The 18,508-nt window shown below is 39.4% G+C and overlaps 5 protein-coding genes across 5 annotated transcripts; 3 read left to right on the forward strand and 2 right to left on the reverse strand.

Moving 5' to 3' along the window:
• Positions 1 to 547: 547 nt before the first annotated feature.
• Positions 548 to 1,806, forward strand: LOC128744536 (uncharacterized). The gene is made up of 3 exons (XM_053841608.1): positions 548 to 733; positions 805 to 976; positions 1,035 to 1,806. Exons 1-3 carry the CDS (start codon positions 620 to 622, stop codon positions 1,421 to 1,423), a joined length of 675 nt encoding a protein of 224 aa, XP_053697583.1. The 5' UTR covers positions 548 to 619; the 3' UTR covers positions 1,424 to 1,806.
• Positions 1,701 to 2,532, reverse strand: LOC128744537 (uncharacterized protein C9orf85 homolog). The gene has a single exon (XM_053841610.1). It carries the CDS (start codon positions 2,454 to 2,456, stop codon positions 1,815 to 1,817), a length of 642 nt encoding a protein of 213 aa, XP_053697585.1. The 5' UTR covers positions 2,457 to 2,532; the 3' UTR covers positions 1,701 to 1,814.
• A 4,060-nt stretch (positions 2,533 to 6,592) lies between these two features.
• On the forward strand, positions 6,593 to 7,509 carry LOC128744538 (dnaJ homolog subfamily C member 30, mitochondrial; the record flags this gene model as incomplete). The annotated part of the gene is made up of 1 exon (XM_053841611.1): positions 6,593 to 7,509. A coding segment is annotated over one exon (708 nt), but the record flags the coding sequence as incomplete, so codon positions are not given.
• On the reverse strand, positions 7,486 to 8,650 carry LOC128744535 (probable 18S rRNA (guanine-N(7))-methyltransferase). The gene is made up of 3 exons (XM_053841607.1): positions 8,539 to 8,650; positions 8,068 to 8,478; positions 7,486 to 7,993 (listed from the first exon to the last, which is right to left on the reverse strand). The coding sequence occupies exons 1-3, from the start codon at positions 8,575 to 8,577 to the stop codon at positions 7,616 to 7,618; spliced, it is 828 nt and encodes a 275-aa protein (XP_053697582.1). The 5' UTR covers positions 8,578 to 8,650; the 3' UTR covers positions 7,486 to 7,615.
• A 4,900-nt stretch (positions 8,651 to 13,550) lies between these two features.
• Positions 13,551 to 17,117, forward strand: LOC128741553 (protein unc-45 homolog B). The gene is made up of 4 exons (XM_053837460.1): positions 13,551 to 13,652; positions 13,721 to 13,824; positions 13,897 to 15,448; positions 15,514 to 17,117. Exons 3-4 carry the CDS (start codon positions 14,114 to 14,116, stop codon positions 17,026 to 17,028), a joined length of 2,850 nt encoding a protein of 949 aa, XP_053693435.1. The 5' UTR covers positions 13,551 to 13,652; positions 13,721 to 13,824; positions 13,897 to 14,113; the 3' UTR covers positions 17,029 to 17,117.
• Positions 17,118 to 18,508: the final 1,391 nt, after the last annotated feature.

Here is an 18,508-nt window from a genome sequence, read left to right on the forward strand (position 1 = left end):
GAAATATCGTATCGCATCAATTTCTTGTTTATTTTATTATTGGCAAATTGAGCAAACAATTCATCTCTGTGTTGATAGACTCCCTGCGGTACCTGGCAGAGCCACACACACTTTAACACCTTGAAACAGCCATAAAACGGCTTGATGTCTATGGCTGTTAAGAAGCGGATTGTTTAGCAGAAAAATCGGCTATTAAGCCTGTTTATTAGCTTTTGAGAGAGAGCTGGTTTGAAAAACTTAAAGTAGTTTATACATCGCTTGTTTAAACACCATTTAAGTGCTTACTTTATGCAGCTTTGGTCACCTTAAATCAAACCGTAAACAGCAACCGCTCTTACAATTCAGCTGTCGTTGTTATTTGAGGTACGTGAAACGGCGTATATTAGCGTTACATAATATTTAAACGACACCTGTATTGTTTTTCGAGCAGTACCTGATCATTTTGAAAAAAATATGGCATCTCTGCTCTTGTGACAGTTGCATAGAAAAATAAAAACAGTGTTTCCACTAATCTGTTGTTTCACTATTTTTCTATTTATTGTTGGGTCTTTCGCTTCTGCACTTTTTCTAATTTGTATATTCTAAATATTATTGCCGAGCTGTTAAAGTGAAAATATCGATGTATCAACAGTATTTAAACCAAGCAGTTCGCACACTGCAAAATCTTAGCTCTGATGAGCTAAAGGATCTGCTGAACGATGACGGGAAATTGGATGAACGTGTCGATCAAGCGGTGAGTCTTGATTAAATTTAGGTACCATGAATCATCTGTGTTTATTGCGTTTTTTATTTTGCTTCATTCAGGTTGAAACACTCGAATCTGAAAAAGAAGTTGTTCTGAGTGAAAATCGCAGCTTAGCTGAAAGCAACCTAAACAAGGAACCGAAACTGATTGAACTACGTTCACGAGTAAATGATCTTTCGGAACAAGGACGCGTTTTAGCAGCTTCCGTGAAAGCAAAAGCGTGTGATTTGAGTAAAAATTTTAATCTATTTGTTTTGCGGTTACTCAAGTTCTAAAATATTACTTTCAGAGGACAAATCTAGCAGCACTAATCCAGACACAGTTTTGGCTCTACTACAGGCTGCTGCCGCTGAGAGCGAAGAACAGTCCGAAAAAATCGTAAAGCAGTTTCTAGACAACGACATCACAATCGACGTTTACTTGGAACAATTCATGAGCTCGCGCAAAGCAATGCACAGTCGTAAGTTGAAAGCGGAAAAAATGACCGAACTAGTACGGAACGGATTGAACCAATCAGCGGCACATGGTGTCATGCATGGAACGCCCACTTTTGGAATGGGTCCCACCCCAGGTCGAACTAGTGGGTTTTATCCACCACCTCCTACAACTGGTGCAGTTCCATATCCATTAGGGCAGATTGCAATGCCAATGCCAGGCATGTTCCGTTCGCCATATTGATAGTGTTAAGTGAAACATTATTTGATTGACTTATATTCACTGTTAATAGGAAAGTAGTTCTATAAAAATGTATGTATCAATAAGCTTATCATTATGTTATAAATAATTCTAAAACTGTAAACTGTAAGCCTTTTCAATGATTAAAATAGTTATAGTTGTAATAACCATAATTGATTCACGCTCAAATATTGGTACTTCAACGAGGGGAATTCATTGTTCACTTATTTGATTAAAGCTATCGTCATAAACACTCACGCCTTGTCCTAAGAAATGCAGAAAAATTCATAAACGCAAGTGAGTTATTTGATGCTTTTCAATCATTGAAAAAGAACTCCTTTATTAATTGATTACAGGATATCATTTATACAAGTAGCAAAAAAGGCAAACATTTTCAATCAGATAGATCATTATCACTAAAGTCGGAGTAATCTTCATCCGAAAATGAACCATCCTCCTCAGTTGCGGTTACTTTCAGTTGTTCGAACTTTTCCATCAATTCTTCCCTCGTACGTGCCACGGTTTCCGGCTGTTTTTTCCCTCGCTGACATTCTTCGTCTTCATCGGAATGTTTATCTTCTTTCTTTTTGCCTTTGTTCATGTAGCGTAAGAAGGTTCTTCTCTTCCGTTCTGGTAGAGACTTGATTAATTGATCCATCTCGACCTTAAGTTTTAACTTCTCTTCCTCCGTCGGTTCCGGCGGAATAATAGCAGTTTTATCTGCGGGAGCAAGGCATTTCGCGCAACATCTGCTGGCAAGAGCACAGTCCCGACAAAGAACATGGTACGCCCGTTTAACTTTACGTTCGTTACATTTATTGCATGATTTCGGCTGTGTCAAGGGTTTGTATTTTCTGTACTTAATTTTCCACTCTATCACCTCCTTGCAGCGTTCGCAAACCTCACAGACGTTCAGCGTATTAATAAGTTTTATCAGTGGCGTATGTTTATCGTGCAAATCGTTTTTGAAAGCAAACGTATTCTGATGTTTCTGTGCGCGCGTGCGACGTCCACCATCACCACGTTTACTACTCATTGCGATAATTTAATTAAAATATTACTATTCAGAAGTTAAAAATTATCCGTACAATTGAGAGAATTTCTAATCTATTTTCACGTGTTTTCCGACTATCAGTTTTTTATTTTTGTTATCATTGTTGACACTTGACCAGAGATGCCAGATTGTTCTAAAAATTAATACTTTTCGAGCTACTCGAAAACCAAAAGAACAGCTCGAAATCCAACAAAAAACATTTTTCCCGGCAGAGCTGCCATAAATACAGATATTTGTGCATGTATAAATTTGGGACTAGAAATCGAGGGGATGCGCTGTGCTATCCCTTGCTATGTATTTGTCAGATGGTAACATCGCGCTTCCAAAACTTTCAACGCTTTCAAAAGTGTAAAATTTCATTGCAGTTACATAGCGAGAAAGAAAAAGAAAAAAGCAAAACATCGAGTTTCTTTGTTAGATGTTGTACTTGCTGCTCTCGTTAATGGAGCATTCCCTTGCTAGAAATACCAAGGGCATGGTGTGTTGCTATCTCTTTCTCATGTAGGAGTGAAGAGAGCAACTTTCAAATGGTCCTTGGTAAAGGGGAATTCCCAGCAAATTTTTTGATTCTTGTCAAAATTAACATTTTGGTACAGCCCGGTGTCACCAATACACTCTCACATATGATTTGACAGTACCCCCATACTGATGGGCCCCTCGTTGCTGGGCCCCAAACAACAATGGCCGCTCCATATATTTTCTATGAAATGATTTCCCACCCAGTGTTTTGACGTTTTAGATTGTGGTCATAGAAAAATGGCGACGTGCCGGGGGGTCGTTTTGGTACCTATGCGTGGGACATCGAAAATGTATGAATTTGACAGCCACTTCACCCCGTAGAGAAATACTCAGAGGTGAGAGATACGCGGAAGCAGCCATCTTGGGAGCCAATCACGGTTGCCAGTATGCCAGATAAATTTGGATTTTGCCAGATTTTTGATTGCGCGCCAGACAAACAGACAAAGCTTAAAATCTTCCAGATATTTGGCAATGTGCCAGATTTTTGCCGGATTTTCGATTCTCCGTCTTGCAAAAAGGTCATCACTTCTAATTTTGGACAAAATTTTCCATCTACGGTGAGCAAAACGAGCAAGATTTTTTCAGGAAAACGCCTCCCCATCGGACTAATTTACCACCAGATTTTTGCCGGACACTTTTATTCGTGTTCGCCAGATTTTCGGGAAAACCTATTGGCAACCTTGGAGCCAATCGAGCAGCGAGGTTGTCGAAAGGGAGCCAATCAGCGGGGTGCAGGGGCTTGCGATGGGTGCCATGTTTTTGTTGCCAACATCTCAGCACATCTCGACCAAGGTTGGCAGCAAATTTACCTGTCAGACGCTGGCGGGGTGCTATCCCTATCTTAACGAACGGTGTTTGACAGTCGACTTAACGAAGGGCGCTATTGCAAGAAAAGCGCCCGTCTGACAGGTAAATTTGCTGCCAACCTTGGTCGAGATGTGCTGAGATGTTGGCAACAAAAACATGGCACCCATCGCAAGCCCCTGGAGCCAATCGAACACGCATACTTTTTGCTTAAATGTGTGATTAACAAGTATTGAAATAGTTATGAAATCTACTTAAGCTATTGTCACGCACCTTGAATATTATACTCCGATACAGTGTGTATAAAGCTTTGCAATGCATTTTACACTGATTAAGTTGAAGATATATCGCTCTATTGTGCAACATTGATGTGTATAAAACTAAAGCGGATCATGTTGAAAACAATCAAGTCACACTGCTACAGTATTTTGCTCCGCAGCAAGTGCTGGCAGTTTTTGTACACTGATGCCAAATCGTTGGCTTTAGTTTCCGCGTATCTCTTACTGTGAGTATTTCTAGTTTATAGGGCTTTAAAATTCATGCATGCACAAATTAGAGTGACTATATACAGATTGGCGACATGACATCCCAAATGTATGCCATGCGGTTTTTCCAAGGTTTTTCTTTCTCTTTCCTGCATACGCGTTGGATAGGCGAATAAACGCAAAACTAATGAAGCCCATGCGACTCCTACATTTGGCTGTCCGAACTAGGAAAATGATGATCAGTTACAAATTTTCGCTGGACGGATATACAAATCAAAACATTTTTCATTTAAATCTCAGTAAAATGAATATTGCGAACATTGAATTTTCTGCAGCGGGTTAGAAATCTTATTTACCAGCTAGCGCACTGGTGGTTGCAAATGAAATGTGTACTTAGGACAAGTAAATTGAGATCCGGATTTAGTTTAGGTGTGTGTGGTTATGTTTATAGGTTCCGGACCGAAAAATTTAGATCCAGATATATTCATGAAAGTGTTCTATATATTGTTTAAGGTAATTTCAATGATTTTAAGCAAAATTATAACAATATTTCATACAAGGCATGTTGAATCAATGTCCTTATTGTTTAGTATTTATTATGTAATAAAATTATAAATGGTTTTAAATAAAATGCAGGCAAATAAAAATTATAGTAAGTATATATGTTATTTTCTAACCCAACCATAACATTTGATTGATTCCAAAGCGCGCATTTTTAAAAAAAATTCAAATTCGCTTCTTATGATTTTAGTTTTCTATGTGTTTTGACAGCTCGATATAAAAATATCATCATTTTTACCGCGGCGCCAACTACTTGTCGAACGAAGCTTTTGTTCACCTATAGGTCGTCTGCTCCATTGGCATGACACTGACAGATAATTATCATTCCAATTTTGACACTGTCGCCACTCTGTATATAGCGTATATAGTCACTCTAGCACAAGTCAGGGATAACAGACTTGCAGATTTATCTGCAAATTCCGACCCCTCGGCACGTCGCCATTTTTCTGTGACTGAATCTGAAACGTCAAAAATACTGGGCGGGAAATCACTCCATAGAAAATCAATGCGACGCCATTGTTGTTTGGGGTACAATACTGAGGGGTCCAACTTAATGGGGGTACTGTCAAACTCTGTAGACCAAGATAGCGATGTCGTGGAGGTGGCAAATTCCAGATTTTTGGAACGGTCTTGCAGACAGAGATGCCATATTTTCTAAAAAAAATGTCTGCAACTGCTCGAAAACCGAAAAAATCGAGCAGTTTTCCGGCCACTCGAATTTTCTGGTTTAAAAATAATCTGCGAAAATCTGCTCACTTTTTTAGGAAGTCTGTGAAAGTTTAAAGAGCTTCGAACAAAAATCTGTACCAAAACAATAAAAGTCAGAAAAACTGCAAATGTATAATGATCTGCAAGACCGTTCCAAAAATCTGGTATTCCTGCTTGCAGATCATTATAAATTTGCAGTTTTTCTGACTTATTGTTTTGGTGCAGATTTTTGTGACTCCTATCTTTTGTCCAATGCAATTCGACCCATGCATCTTCCAGCATTGGACAAAAGATAGGAGTCACAAACGACAACTTGTTAAGCATAGCTACCTATTACCCCCCTCCCCCCTTCCTTTCCACCCTTCCCCTTCATTCCCGGAAAAAATCCTTCTTCATTACTTTCCCTTACCATCCCTTCATCAAATGTAGAATCATCGTTTCTTGATTTTGATAAATTGTTTTCGAATGTACAATCTTTTGAGAATTGAACGTATGCAATGTTACTACTTTGATAAATGTTACATACAACGCATGTAGCATGTATATATGTTGCATATAGCATGTATACATGAAGAATCGAATGATTGCAAGCATGAATACATGCTACTATCACTACAGACACTTACGTAGTCCTGCGTCACCTATGTATACGGTCGTGTCTTGTACACAACCCCTCTGTTTTTTCTTTTATTGTTTTGGTGCAGATTTTTGTTCGAAGCTCTTTAAACTTTCACAGACTTCCTAAAAAAAGTGTGCAGATTTTCGCAGATTATTTTCAAACCAGAAAATTAGAGTAGCCGGAAAACTGCTCGAATTTTTTCGGTTTTCGAGCAGTTCCAGACATTTTTTTAGAAAATATGGCATCTCTGGTTTTAAGAAAGTTTGACCAGAATAAAAATTTCTGATGGCACCACTGGCCGTATTATATAAAAATGACATAACCGAAATTTTGTTTTGTTATTTAGGTTTGTAGTTTATATGCAAAATATAATAGTGAGATTTTTTTTTTAATTATATAAAAACTTTTACCATTCCTTATAATTTTGCAGATCAAGTACAGTAGCCAACGGTATGCTGAGTCAAAACAAACTACAAATTTTAGGTAAAATCGCCACATACACTAGGATACAACGATGCATAAGTTTATACAGGATTTTGAATCGATCTCACTATGATGCTCTTGGTATAACTCCCAATGCAACACAAAATGATATAAAACAAGCATATTACAGTCTGTCAAAGCAGTATCACCCAGATCGAAATGAAGGCAGTGAGGTAGCGGCGAATAAGTTCCGTGCAATTACAGAAGCTTACGAAGTTCTGGGCAATTACCGGTTGAGGAGATTGTACGACAAAGGTATATTGCATACAGCTGGTAAACAATATGCCCAATCGGATCCATCAATTACCAAAGAGCCTGAAGAGGACGATGCTCAAACTAGATTCTATAAAAAACGCATGCAAAGAACTCACGTCCCATCGGCTTCAGGTCGTACCCCAATTTATAACTTTGATGAATGGGCTCGCCATCATTATGCGAAAAATTTTGAACGAAAAAAAGCCGCTGAAGAAAAATTTAAAGCAAGATCGGAACGAGACGCTATCGTCGATGCACACGTTGTGCACGGATATGTTGTTTGGGGTGTCGTTGGGCTAATTGCTGTATATGTGATAATCTTCTTGCAGGAACGATCCCACGATATTCCGAGAACTACTGCAAAGCAAGAAAAAAATGTTTCTGAAAACTAGAGAAAGCAAACTAACTGCAAAATGAGACGGTTCAGTTTCGTGGAACGTTGCCGTAATAAGTACTATTGTTACATACTGAGAAAAACTATAACAAAGTTGTAAATAGTTAGCGCTTAAATCAAGATGTGAATATCCTAGGAAATTGTAGATTAAATAATAAAATACCCTTCGAAGTTTCACAAGTACCATTTTGTAGGTATTCAAACTAAAGATTTATGTATTGTTTTTTCTATTTTGAAAATCGGGGGTTTGAAAAAAGAAAAAGCATCTGGTAGGTTTTACATTAGTTTCAGTTTAATGAAAAATAAGAGTGCTTCAAAACTTCCCGCTTCGCTTGCGTGCTGTGTACTTAGAATCGCTGCGAGTTTCATTCCCTTGCTGCCTTCTTCGTTCTTTTTTCTGCATTATCCAGTCACGAGATTTCTTTAGCGGTTTTCCTCGGGCATTTTTCGCTAACTCGCGCTTACGACTGTACGGAACGTGATTGGAATCTTCATTAGTTCCCAGAGCAGCCGGTAGTTTAACCATGCCACCAGTCATAAGGACAAGAAAATATTTTTTCGCTTTGGCAGAGTTTGGATAGTCAACCACCAGACCTCCATAGAATCCCGCTTTCATTGCCTGTGTTGTAATTAAAGTAACTTGTTCCGAGTTTTCTGGGTAGAACTGAAACACTGCTCGAGCGTTACGTGTCTGAAAATGAAATAGGCGTCTCAACAAAAGAAAACCCAACCAAACAAATAGGTAGATAAATTGATGCTGCTTACCAAACACGAAAATAGTGTGCTGAAAAATTGGTACAATCGCTTTTGTGGTACGTGCGATTTTTTATCTGCGTTGCAGAGCCATTGCAATGCCGAAATAGAAACGGCTCCGTCAAATGTCCCAGCCTTGAAGGGCATTCCTTGACCCATGTCTCCCAGCACAAGATCGCCTTCGACTTCCCTTTCTACAGCTACATTTAGCATAGCTTTGGCAATATCAATACCGATCCAGAGGTGCCCTTGATCTTCCAAAACACTTCCTGACAAACCTGAGCCGCAACCGATATCCAGTATCAGCTGATTTTCATCCTCTGGTAATGCCAGCAATTCGATGGCCCGCTCGCACATCTGTACCTGGATGTCGATAATGCGGGTATTGTTGGTATATTTTTGCGCCTCATCTTCATTGTAGAACTTTGTGGAAAAAAAATATTCATAGAATTTAGAACCGTAAATATTATAGTGTACACTTACTATTTCAGGCGGAGCCGCATGCTCAGGACGACGTGCCATTGCAGTTTATTATATTCAGATATTTTTGTTCAAAATGTATTTAATATTTACATTTATTCTCAGCACATGCTTTTGGTCCTACTCCTGTCTGTTGTGTTGATTTTATTTTGAATTTTTGATTGATAGTCTGGATGTCTGACTCTGAGGTTGGCAAAGATGCCAGATATGTTTATGTTATGCTACTGCTCGAATGTCGAAAAAGTGAACTGCTCGATAACAGAGATGCCATATTTTCTAAAAAAATGTCTGCAACTGCTCGAAAACCAAAAAAATCGAGCAGTTTTCCGGCCACTCGAATTTTCTGGTTTAAAAATAATCTGCGAAAATCTGCACACTTTTTTAAGAAGTCTGTGAAAGTTTGAAGAGCTTCGAACAAAAATCTGCACTAAAACAATAAAAGTCAGAAATACTGCAAATATCTGCAAATTTATAATGATCTGCAAGACCGTTCCAAAAATCTGGAACTTGCAGACAAATCTGCAAGTCTGGTATCCCTGTCGATAACAGAGCAGCCAAATATTTTATTATTATCAATTTCTCACCCTTTCGTACGCTATGAATTATAACCGTCACGGGCGAAACCGTCGCCAGAATCGTCGTGGGGGCAAATATCGTTTATTTTGTCAAGTAAATCAATAGTTTACGTGCTAGACAAGCATAATATATATTTATAACTTATTGCCCCTTTTATGACTATTTAGACTACTGTGATAATCATTTATTGCAACGTATCGCATTTTGCACTGTTAATCTGACACTAGAGTGGCTTTCAGTTTGATCTACTAATGAGTTTTATTTCTTTTTCCTTCTTCACCTTCTTTTTCACTTCATTTTCTTTGAGCGAAATCGTGTGCGAGATTCGACTGTAATAATCGTGTAAATCAGGGTAGTCTAAATAGGGGCAAATGTCGCAATACATACAGCCAGGGATGGCACCTCCTCAGAAGAAAAAAAGAGAAGAGAAAAATTCAAACTGTGCTCAGTCTTCAACGCGATTTATTCTGCTCCGTTTCATTTTAACTGTGCTCTTTCTTGCTGAACGCAGTTGTATGAGCAACCGCACACTGTGCTACTCATTGAGGAGAATGTTAATACACTTTGAATAAGTTGATGCGATGCGCTGACGTATGACAACTACGGGTAGTTTTAACATGGGTAGTGCGTTGAGAAAAAACGACGATTGTCAGTAGCGGTCATTGCCATCAGAAAAATATTAATCCATTAATGCAGTTTAATCATGATTCTTACATTTAGTATATTCAGTTGAGTTTGGCTGCCCGTGAACGCAACTGCATCATATGGTTAGGCATGTCACAACGGCAACAGTGCGAAAAATATTATTTAGATATGGCAACATTTGAATTCCCATACATTTGCTTCTTGACGCGTACCAACAGGAAAGTCCCATTATAAACAAAGGCAATTCTCCGCTAAGATTCAAAATATAACGACTTTTGATTGTCTTGACGCCTCTGAGTCTATAGCTGCTGTACGCGCACCGGTTGTTTTGTTTCCAGGTTTACTGCTGTAGCTACCGAGAGGACCGGGAGCAAAACCGAAAGTTGCTCATTTAAAGAGCGCATTAAGAAATTTTTCTGCACGTCAGTTTTTCTCATTGTGTTTAGTCTGTTTCTCATTGTGTGGATTTACTTCTCATTTCTGAAAGCAGTTCTGCTCATTGCGTGGAACAAAAAAAGTTGCACTTTTTGCACAATGAGTGAGGAAATAACAAGCCTGCATACAGCCAAGCAGATTCTCTCTGCGACGAGTTACCAAAAGAAACGGGCAATATTATACCGCACTTCCCACCAAACTGGACGCAGCAGTTTGAAACTGCGATTGCAGCTTACTGCGATCAAACTGCAACATACTGAAATTACTGTAGTCAGATAGAGAAAGAGCAATAACGGCAATATTGCTGTTTCGTTCCGATATATACATTGGCATTAGGGAAAATAATCCAGATTTATTGCGCTCTTCGCACTCAATTGGACTGCACAGTTGTAAAGTGCAACCTTCAAAACTGTGATGAAAAGTGTGCTACTGATAATATCGCTAGTAATCTTATATCGATAATACCATCAAACTTTATCGTCACGGAAAAGTATCGAAAATTGGAGGGTTTAAAATGGAATCTTTTTTTTGGCTTGTTATTATTTTAACATTTTTGTTCTATTTCTTACGTATTTATGCTTATACTGTCATATTATCGTTATTAATTATTAACGATAAGAAAACTTCATCAATAATCGTTATAGATTTTGATCGGCATTTCCCATCATTACAACTCTCCCATCTGAGCTGACATTTGATTTAGCAGTGGCGACAGAACCAGTTGTACGAAAAGTAGTATTTAATTTTTCATTTATTTCAAATATGCTGCATATTTGTTCAAATTATGTATTTAGAAACTATTTTTATATTATTCGTAGCGTCGATAACAACTCTACGTAAGCATTAGAATTCAAATAGGAATCAACCAAGATTCATGGGTTTTTCCCACGAAATTTTGGCAACTTTTCTCACCTACAAAATGTGTGACTGAACAAGTGTGCTCAAAATCCAACTTTCAATGCAAAGGGCAATAGCTACCAGACACAATATTATGGCCAAGTTAGCGCACTAAGTACCGTGGACCCCCGTTCGTTTGACCGTTTTTAATCTGATCACTTTTTAATTTGAACCCGCTGGTTTGCACGATGTGCAAATTAAAAATGGTTCACATGCTTGTTCACATGTCATTCTCAACATGGCATCATTAGCCTTCGCAGACAATGCACATAAACACGATTTATTTGTACTGATCTAGCGCGTTTAATCCTAGTTTAATCAGTTTCACATTTCGTTTCCCAACGATTACGATAGAAATCCGATCGGAGAATAACATATTCGCTACTTGCAACTACCAACTAAACGAGACTAAATCCGAGACTATTGTCAATTGCAAGGAAAATTGTCCAATCAATAAGTGCACAATAGATCATAAAAGTGCTATTTTAGCTTAAATCGTTTCGGTCTCTTCAGCGCTCTTATTGCTTGGGATATAACGAAAAAGTACGCCGAAGATACCGAAACGATCTAATGCACAATAATACTTTTATGAGCGATATCGCACTTTGGATGATACAATTTTCCTTGCAATCAGCAATAAATCAAACCACCAAAACAATGACAAAGAGCAGGGCGGGCAGTTCATACAAGTTTCAGCATATTAAGGGTTGCTAGTTGTTCAAATTAAAAACGAACCCCGTTAGTTTGCATGAGGAATCTTTAAACGAAGGGGGGTTTACTGTAGAGAGAGAAAAAAGACGAAGCCTCGGACAAAGCAAAACTTTCAATGAGAGAGCACTTTTATTAGATGGTTTTGAATACTCAGCTGTAGTGACATATCATATCCAGGTACGCGTTTTACACACAATGTTGTATTCGAAAAACTATGCTGTAGCGTTATTTAAAAAATGTTCAAGATTTTCAAAATCCCAAGTAACCAGTAAGCACTAAACACTACCCAGGTAACCAATAAGCATTTCCAATGCAATTTAAAAGTAAGCCAATAAGCATTTAAGTTGCCTTAAATGCTTTTTTGGCAAAAAATGCGGCTGCTTTACTGCTAGCCCTCTTATAATGCTGACAATGCTTATTTGCAGCTAGTTACCAACAAGAAGAATTTAAAAAGAATTGTGGATGCCAATTTACAACAGTTATGCAGTCAAAAAGCTTATAAACAACAACCTGCAGTATAAAACGCCAGGGATGCTAATAAACGACTGATATACTGCTTATTTTATTGCTTATTGGTTACCTGGGTAGTCCTTTGACAACATTGTATAAGCATACAGAACTTAAGCTTATTTTTCTGTATATACTTCTGTAGAACTCACATAATGCTAAAAAGGCGAAATAGCGGGTTATTAAAATGCTATACCACAAGCATTCAATAAGCATTATTAGTGTTTGTTTGAGGCTTAATTGAAATGTCATTTTGTCTACATTATCGACGTATCGAAAATGTATCGACGGCATATAGTTTGCTTGTTAAGGAAAATAAAAAGAGATTCGGTCGGGATTTAAAAAACTAAAAAAGCAACCGATTTATTTTTGCTGCATTCTCAAGGGGAGCAGGATAAGCAGAACCATTTTTTGAAATGCTGAATAATGTTACCACCTAGACAGGGGCTCGAACCGGGCGTTAGTCATGCAACCTGATTCGTTTCCTTGCACCTTTGCTATCTAAACCATAGCGGACGTGATTGAGTGAGTTGAAATTAGTCGTAATTAATGTTGGTGATATTCTTTCTCATATCAAAGCTACTTGTCCTGCATTACCAATAGGGTAGAAAAAGAGGGCATCCGTTAGGTAGAAGAGGGCACGAATAGTGGCCGTAGAATAGCAAAATAAGAAGTCAAGTACAAGCCGTTTATCACCACTTACGGCTTGTTTTAACGCAAATGACTGAATGCACCATATTGTTACGTTATATGCGCATATATTGCTTACTTTAATGCTGATTTACGTTATTGCTTCTATCTAGGCTTCTATGCATCAACAATGTTCATACATTGTGGATATACGTTTTATAAGCATTAAGATTGCTAATATACCCAAGTTTGGCACCAGGGATGCAGAATTATTTCCAATATACGGTTTTGGATTAATGCTTATGGTTACTTGGGATGTTATCTTTCTCGTTCGCTCCAAATCTTTTTGATGCTAAGCGCTGGCTCGGCATTATACCGCACTTCCCTCCCATAAGATTTACCCGGAGATAAAGCAAAGCAAACTGCTTTGACCATACGGCTATTTAGTCTAGAAAAAAGTTTTCTTTTTCTACAATTAAATTCGAGCAGCCGAGTTTTCGGGGCAACTTTTCGGGGTTTTGAGGTTTTCGAGTAGTGACAGCATAAAATAATATCTTTTTTAAATATTTTCTTTAGAGAAATGTGATGGCATCTCTGGCTGAGCAAGAGCAGTCGTCGACGTTCAAAAACAGAAATACGAAACGCATCAGCAATTAAACTATTTAAGTTATTAGCTAAGCATTTTAGTGGCTAAATTGATATTAGTGCAACAGTTTGTAAGTATTCTGATCTTAAAAAAAACTTAAATCTGATTTTTGATATACACACCCCACACCCACTCTAGGTCTAAGTAAGTGCAACACCGTCAATGCTGTAAGCCAGATGCGGCAGATGAAACCGATGAAACATTTGCTACCGCAATGAATGTACCCACATCTTTTTATGTTGGTAAGTCAAATTCTAAAAATATCTTGGTTCATTCAAATTTTTACATTTTTGCTCTCTTTCGTTATCACGTAGAAGAAGCGGTCGCACGTTTTTATGCTTAGCGCTGTTAGTCCAGATTCAACAAGAATCGTCGAGAATAAATTGCAATTTCGTAACACCTAGAGGTTTCTTAGTTATTTTGCGGAATCTATAAGAACGAGAGCTGAGCACAAGTCACACATCAGTTTATCGAAGATAACCGATTGAAAAGAAAGCTATATTCACTGTGGGTGATCCTATTTAGAGCAAGATGGTGAGCGAAAATTTGTCAACCAATCAAGAAGACCCAAGTGCGTGCAAGGAGCGTGGAAATGAAGAATTCAAGGAGGGCTACTGGGACTCCGCTGTTACCTGGTACACCAAGGCGATCCGATTGGGTGAAAAACACAAAGATTTACCCGTGTTTTACAAAAATCGTGCGGCAGCTTATTTAAAATTGGAAAAATTTGAAGAAGCTTTGGAAGATTGCAGCAAATCATTGGATGTTTGTCCAAACGATCCAAAGGCCTTGTTCAGAAGATTTCAAGCTTTCGAAGGTTTGGATAGATATGAAGAGGCATATAAGGATCTTAGAAATATTCACACCTACGACCCCAACAACAAAACCATTAAGCCACACTTGGAAAGGCTGCATGAGATTGTGCAAGAGAGAGCACGCCAACGAGCACAGACCTCTAATAAGGTAACACAAATGTTCCAGATTGCCTTCGATTTGACCGCGGCTACTGAAAAACGAGAACAAGCCATGAATAATATAGTTGTATTGGCTCGTGAATCTGCTGGGGCAGAAGTTATGCTGAAGGAAGGTCTTGTTACCCGTATTGGAAAATTGCTGAAGGTTGAAAAAAACAATAATATTTTCATAAATGCAATCCGTGCCATTGATACAGTGTGTACTAAAAGCGCGGATCGGACGAAGACCGTTATAAAAGAGTTGGGCATCCCTTGGTTTTTGCAAATACTTGACAGCAATATTGAAGATCGTGTGGCAGCATCGCAACATTGCATGCAAACTGTTTTAAATTCGCTCACCGGTATGGAAAATAAAGAAGACTCGAAACCGGTTGCAGATCTTGTTGAATCTAACAAGCAACTCATTGAAACCCTTCTCAGCTGCCTTGTGTATTCTGTTACAGAACGGATGATCACGGGCTTGGCAAGAGATGCCATTATGGAGCTGATAATTAGGAACGTTCACTATAAAGCTATCGATTGGGCAGAAAAACTAATTGAAATGAAAGGTTTATTACGGCTGATGGAAGTTTGCTCTGAGCTGGAGGAATATAAGTACGAAAGTGCCATGAATATTACGCCTTCTTCTAGAACCATTGCCGCGGTTTGTTTGGCACGCATTTACGAAAATATGTACTACGATGCAGCGCGGGAAAGTTTTACTGAGCAGATCGCAGATTTTGTGAAAGACAAGTTGTTAACGCCGGATCACGAGTCGAAAGTGCGTGTAACCGTAGCTCTTACTGCATTGTTGATGGGTCCGCTGGACGTGGGCAATACAATGATTTCAAGAGAGGGAATAATGCAAATGATTTTGATAATGGCTCAGTCAGATGATTTGTTGGAACAGAAGGTAAATTTAATGAATAGCGTCTAAATCATACAATGTGTTTGATTTTTCGTTCATCTACTTTCTAGGTTGCCTGCGAATGTATTATAGCAGCTGCGTCTAAGAAAGATAAAGCCAAAGGCCTTGTTCAGTCCGGTGCTGAGATTCTTAAGAAACTTTACACTTCGAAGAACGAAGAGATTCGTGTCCGTGCGCTTGTTGGTCTTTGCAAGTTGGGCAGTTCCGGCGGACTGGATGCCTCTATTCGACCGTTCGCTGATGGTTCTACTAAAAAGCTGGCAGAAGCTTGCCGCAAATTTTTGGTAAAGCCTGGTAAGGATAAAAACATCCGAAAGTTTGCGGCTGAAGGTTTGGCATATTTGACCCTCGATGCCGACGTGAAGGAAAAGCTTGTAGAAGATCGAGCAGCTATACAGGGCTTGATCGAGTTAGCTAAAACGGGAGATCAGTCAGCAATTTATGGTGTGGTAACTACGTTGGTCAATCTAGTTAATGCCTATGAAAAGCAGGAAATAGTACCGGAATTGGTAGAGCTGGCCAAGTTTGCAAAGCATCATATCCCTGAGGAGCATGAACTGGATGATCCAGATTTTGTAAGCGGACGAATTATTGTTTTAGCTAATGAGGGAGTTACCTCAGGTCTCGTGGCTCTATCGAAGACGGAAAGTGACAATAGCAAGGAAATGATTGCACGTGTGTTCAACGCTCTTTGTAGTGAGCAGGATGTTCGTGGAAAGGTCGTGCAACAAGGTGGAGCCAAGGTATTGCTGCCGCTATCACTGAAAGGAACTCCAAACGGAAAACGTCACGCAGCTCAGGCTCTTTCGCGTATCGGAATAACTATCAATCCAGAAGTAGCATTTCCCGGTCAACGAAATTTGGAAGTTATTCGACCTCTAATTAATCAACTTCATCCAGATTGTAGCTCGTTGGAAAACTTCGAAGCTTTGATGGCCATTTGCAATTTAGCGGCTATGAATGAGACTACTCGACAGCGCATATTAAAGGAAAATGGTTTAAGCAAGATTGAATCGTATATGGCCGAAGATCATGTAATGCTGCAGCGTGCCGCTACTCAGGTTATATGCAATCTGGTGCAATCCCCGGACGTCATATCGCTTCATGAAAAGGAAAACGATCGGGTAAAATTATTAGCTTTACTTACGCAAGAAGAGGACGAAGAAACTGCAAAAGCTGCCTCAGGAGCTCTGGCATATCTTACGGCTGTAAGTGAAAAGTGTTGCGAAAAAATGTTTTCGCCAGCTACATGGATTGAAGTCTTCCAAACTTTGATGGCAAATCCTAGCCCGGATGTACAACACCGTGGCCTCGTCATTATCTACAATATTGTCAAAGTGAGCAAGGCATTGGCAGAGAAAATTTTTGATACAGACTTACTGCGGCTATTGTATGGCGTTACGCAGCTAAATGACGAGAAACGAGCTAGGGCAATTGAAATGGCAGAAAAATGCCTCAAGGTGGCTGAAGAGTACCGATTGATCGAGGAAAACAAGGACGCTGATCTTGCACCGGATGTCTTCCAACAAGCGCAAGAGGCGACTATAGAGGAAGTTGATGACTAATAAAAACGAGCATTACAGTTTTCGTACTTAAAAAGATTAATTTTTGAAATTATTAATCTGTTCATTTATTCTCTTTATAATTATCAGAGCTATTTATATTATGCATTCATTTATTATAACAATAAAGGAAAGTTTTTGACCTTTTAAAATTGATTTCTCACGTTTTACAGTTGTATGATAGAGGGCTTCTATTGCTTGAATATCTCATTTATAGATGCATGCCGTCGAATCAGTTGCGAAAAAAGATGAAATTTGAAAGTCTTTTTCATCCGATGATCACTGGCGTGGCCTGCCTAGCCAATAAACAAAAGATGGTGCAATCGGCATGAAATTGGACTTAAGTTTGGACCAATTTAGTTACTTAATTGACTTGCCATTCTAAGACATTGCCTGACGAACAAAATTTTTTCAATTCACTCGGTTGTGGCCTACCGGTCTACAATTCCTTGGACACCGTGTACTATCCGCCAGATCTCGCTCCACCTGGACAAACCATCTAGTACGTCCCTGGTTGTCTTGTTCTTACCGGATTTTAAGCAAACACCATCTTTGCAGGGTAGTTATCCTGCATTGCAACATGCCCTGCCCATTGTATCCGTCCAGGTTTAGTCACTTTTTGAATACTAGAGCTGTAGAGCGCCATAGAGCTGTTGGAGTTTATGGTTCATCCTCCACTTCCATACTCCGTTCTCCTACACGCCGCGCTACAGAGCGTTATTAGCAGTTAAGTCTTCGCGAGGCATTCGTTCATAGGACTTGCGCGTTCATTTTCCCAGAATATTTGTTCTAGCTCTTCACGATCGTTGTCCTCCTTTTGGTGCTTCTTCCTCCTCAGGATAGTGGTCAATTCATTCCGCACTCGTCGATATTCGGCCAAACTCCCCCCTCGTGCCAATGCTTAAGTAGTTTTTTCAAGCTCTTTGTTCCTCTCCATCGCTTGTTGGCAAACCAATCATTTCGTGCATTCGAGGTTTCTTCATCTGGTACCGCCGAGCGTCGAATCACCTAACTCCACAGAGGAAAGTAGCGCTTCATCCAGTATGCGTGCGAATTTCTCGGCAACTCGTGTAGACAACCCGCGAGTTGCCAAGAAATTCGCACGTATACGTTGCCGCATTTTCAACCGAGGAGGGCGGCTTGGTCGCGAAGTATATAAGTCACGAAATCTATAATTTTGAGCGGACTTGTACTAGTACTAGATCGATATCCGCACCTAGTCGGTCCTAGTCGATATCCGCACCCCGTATGGAGCGTATGTTGGTGATTTGGTTCAATGTTCGTTATTCAGTGTGGTCTTCGGGTGGCTTTGTGGATATCTTTGCGGGTAAAAGTGCTTCTTATCACCAGATCTCGGGAAATTGCAGAGTTGATGCATCGCTGGCCGTTATCGTTCGTGTCGCTATGCAGGCTATGGGGCTCAATCACCGGTCTATATATTGCTTTCCTGCCGATGGAAGCGTTCGTATCCCCGATGACGATC

This window comes from Sabethes cyaneus, chromosome 3 (genome assembly GCF_943734655.1).
Source record: "Sabethes cyaneus chromosome 3, idSabCyanKW18_F2, whole genome shotgun sequence".
Classification (NCBI taxonomy): Eukaryota; Metazoa; Arthropoda; class Insecta; order Diptera; family Culicidae; genus Sabethes; species Sabethes cyaneus.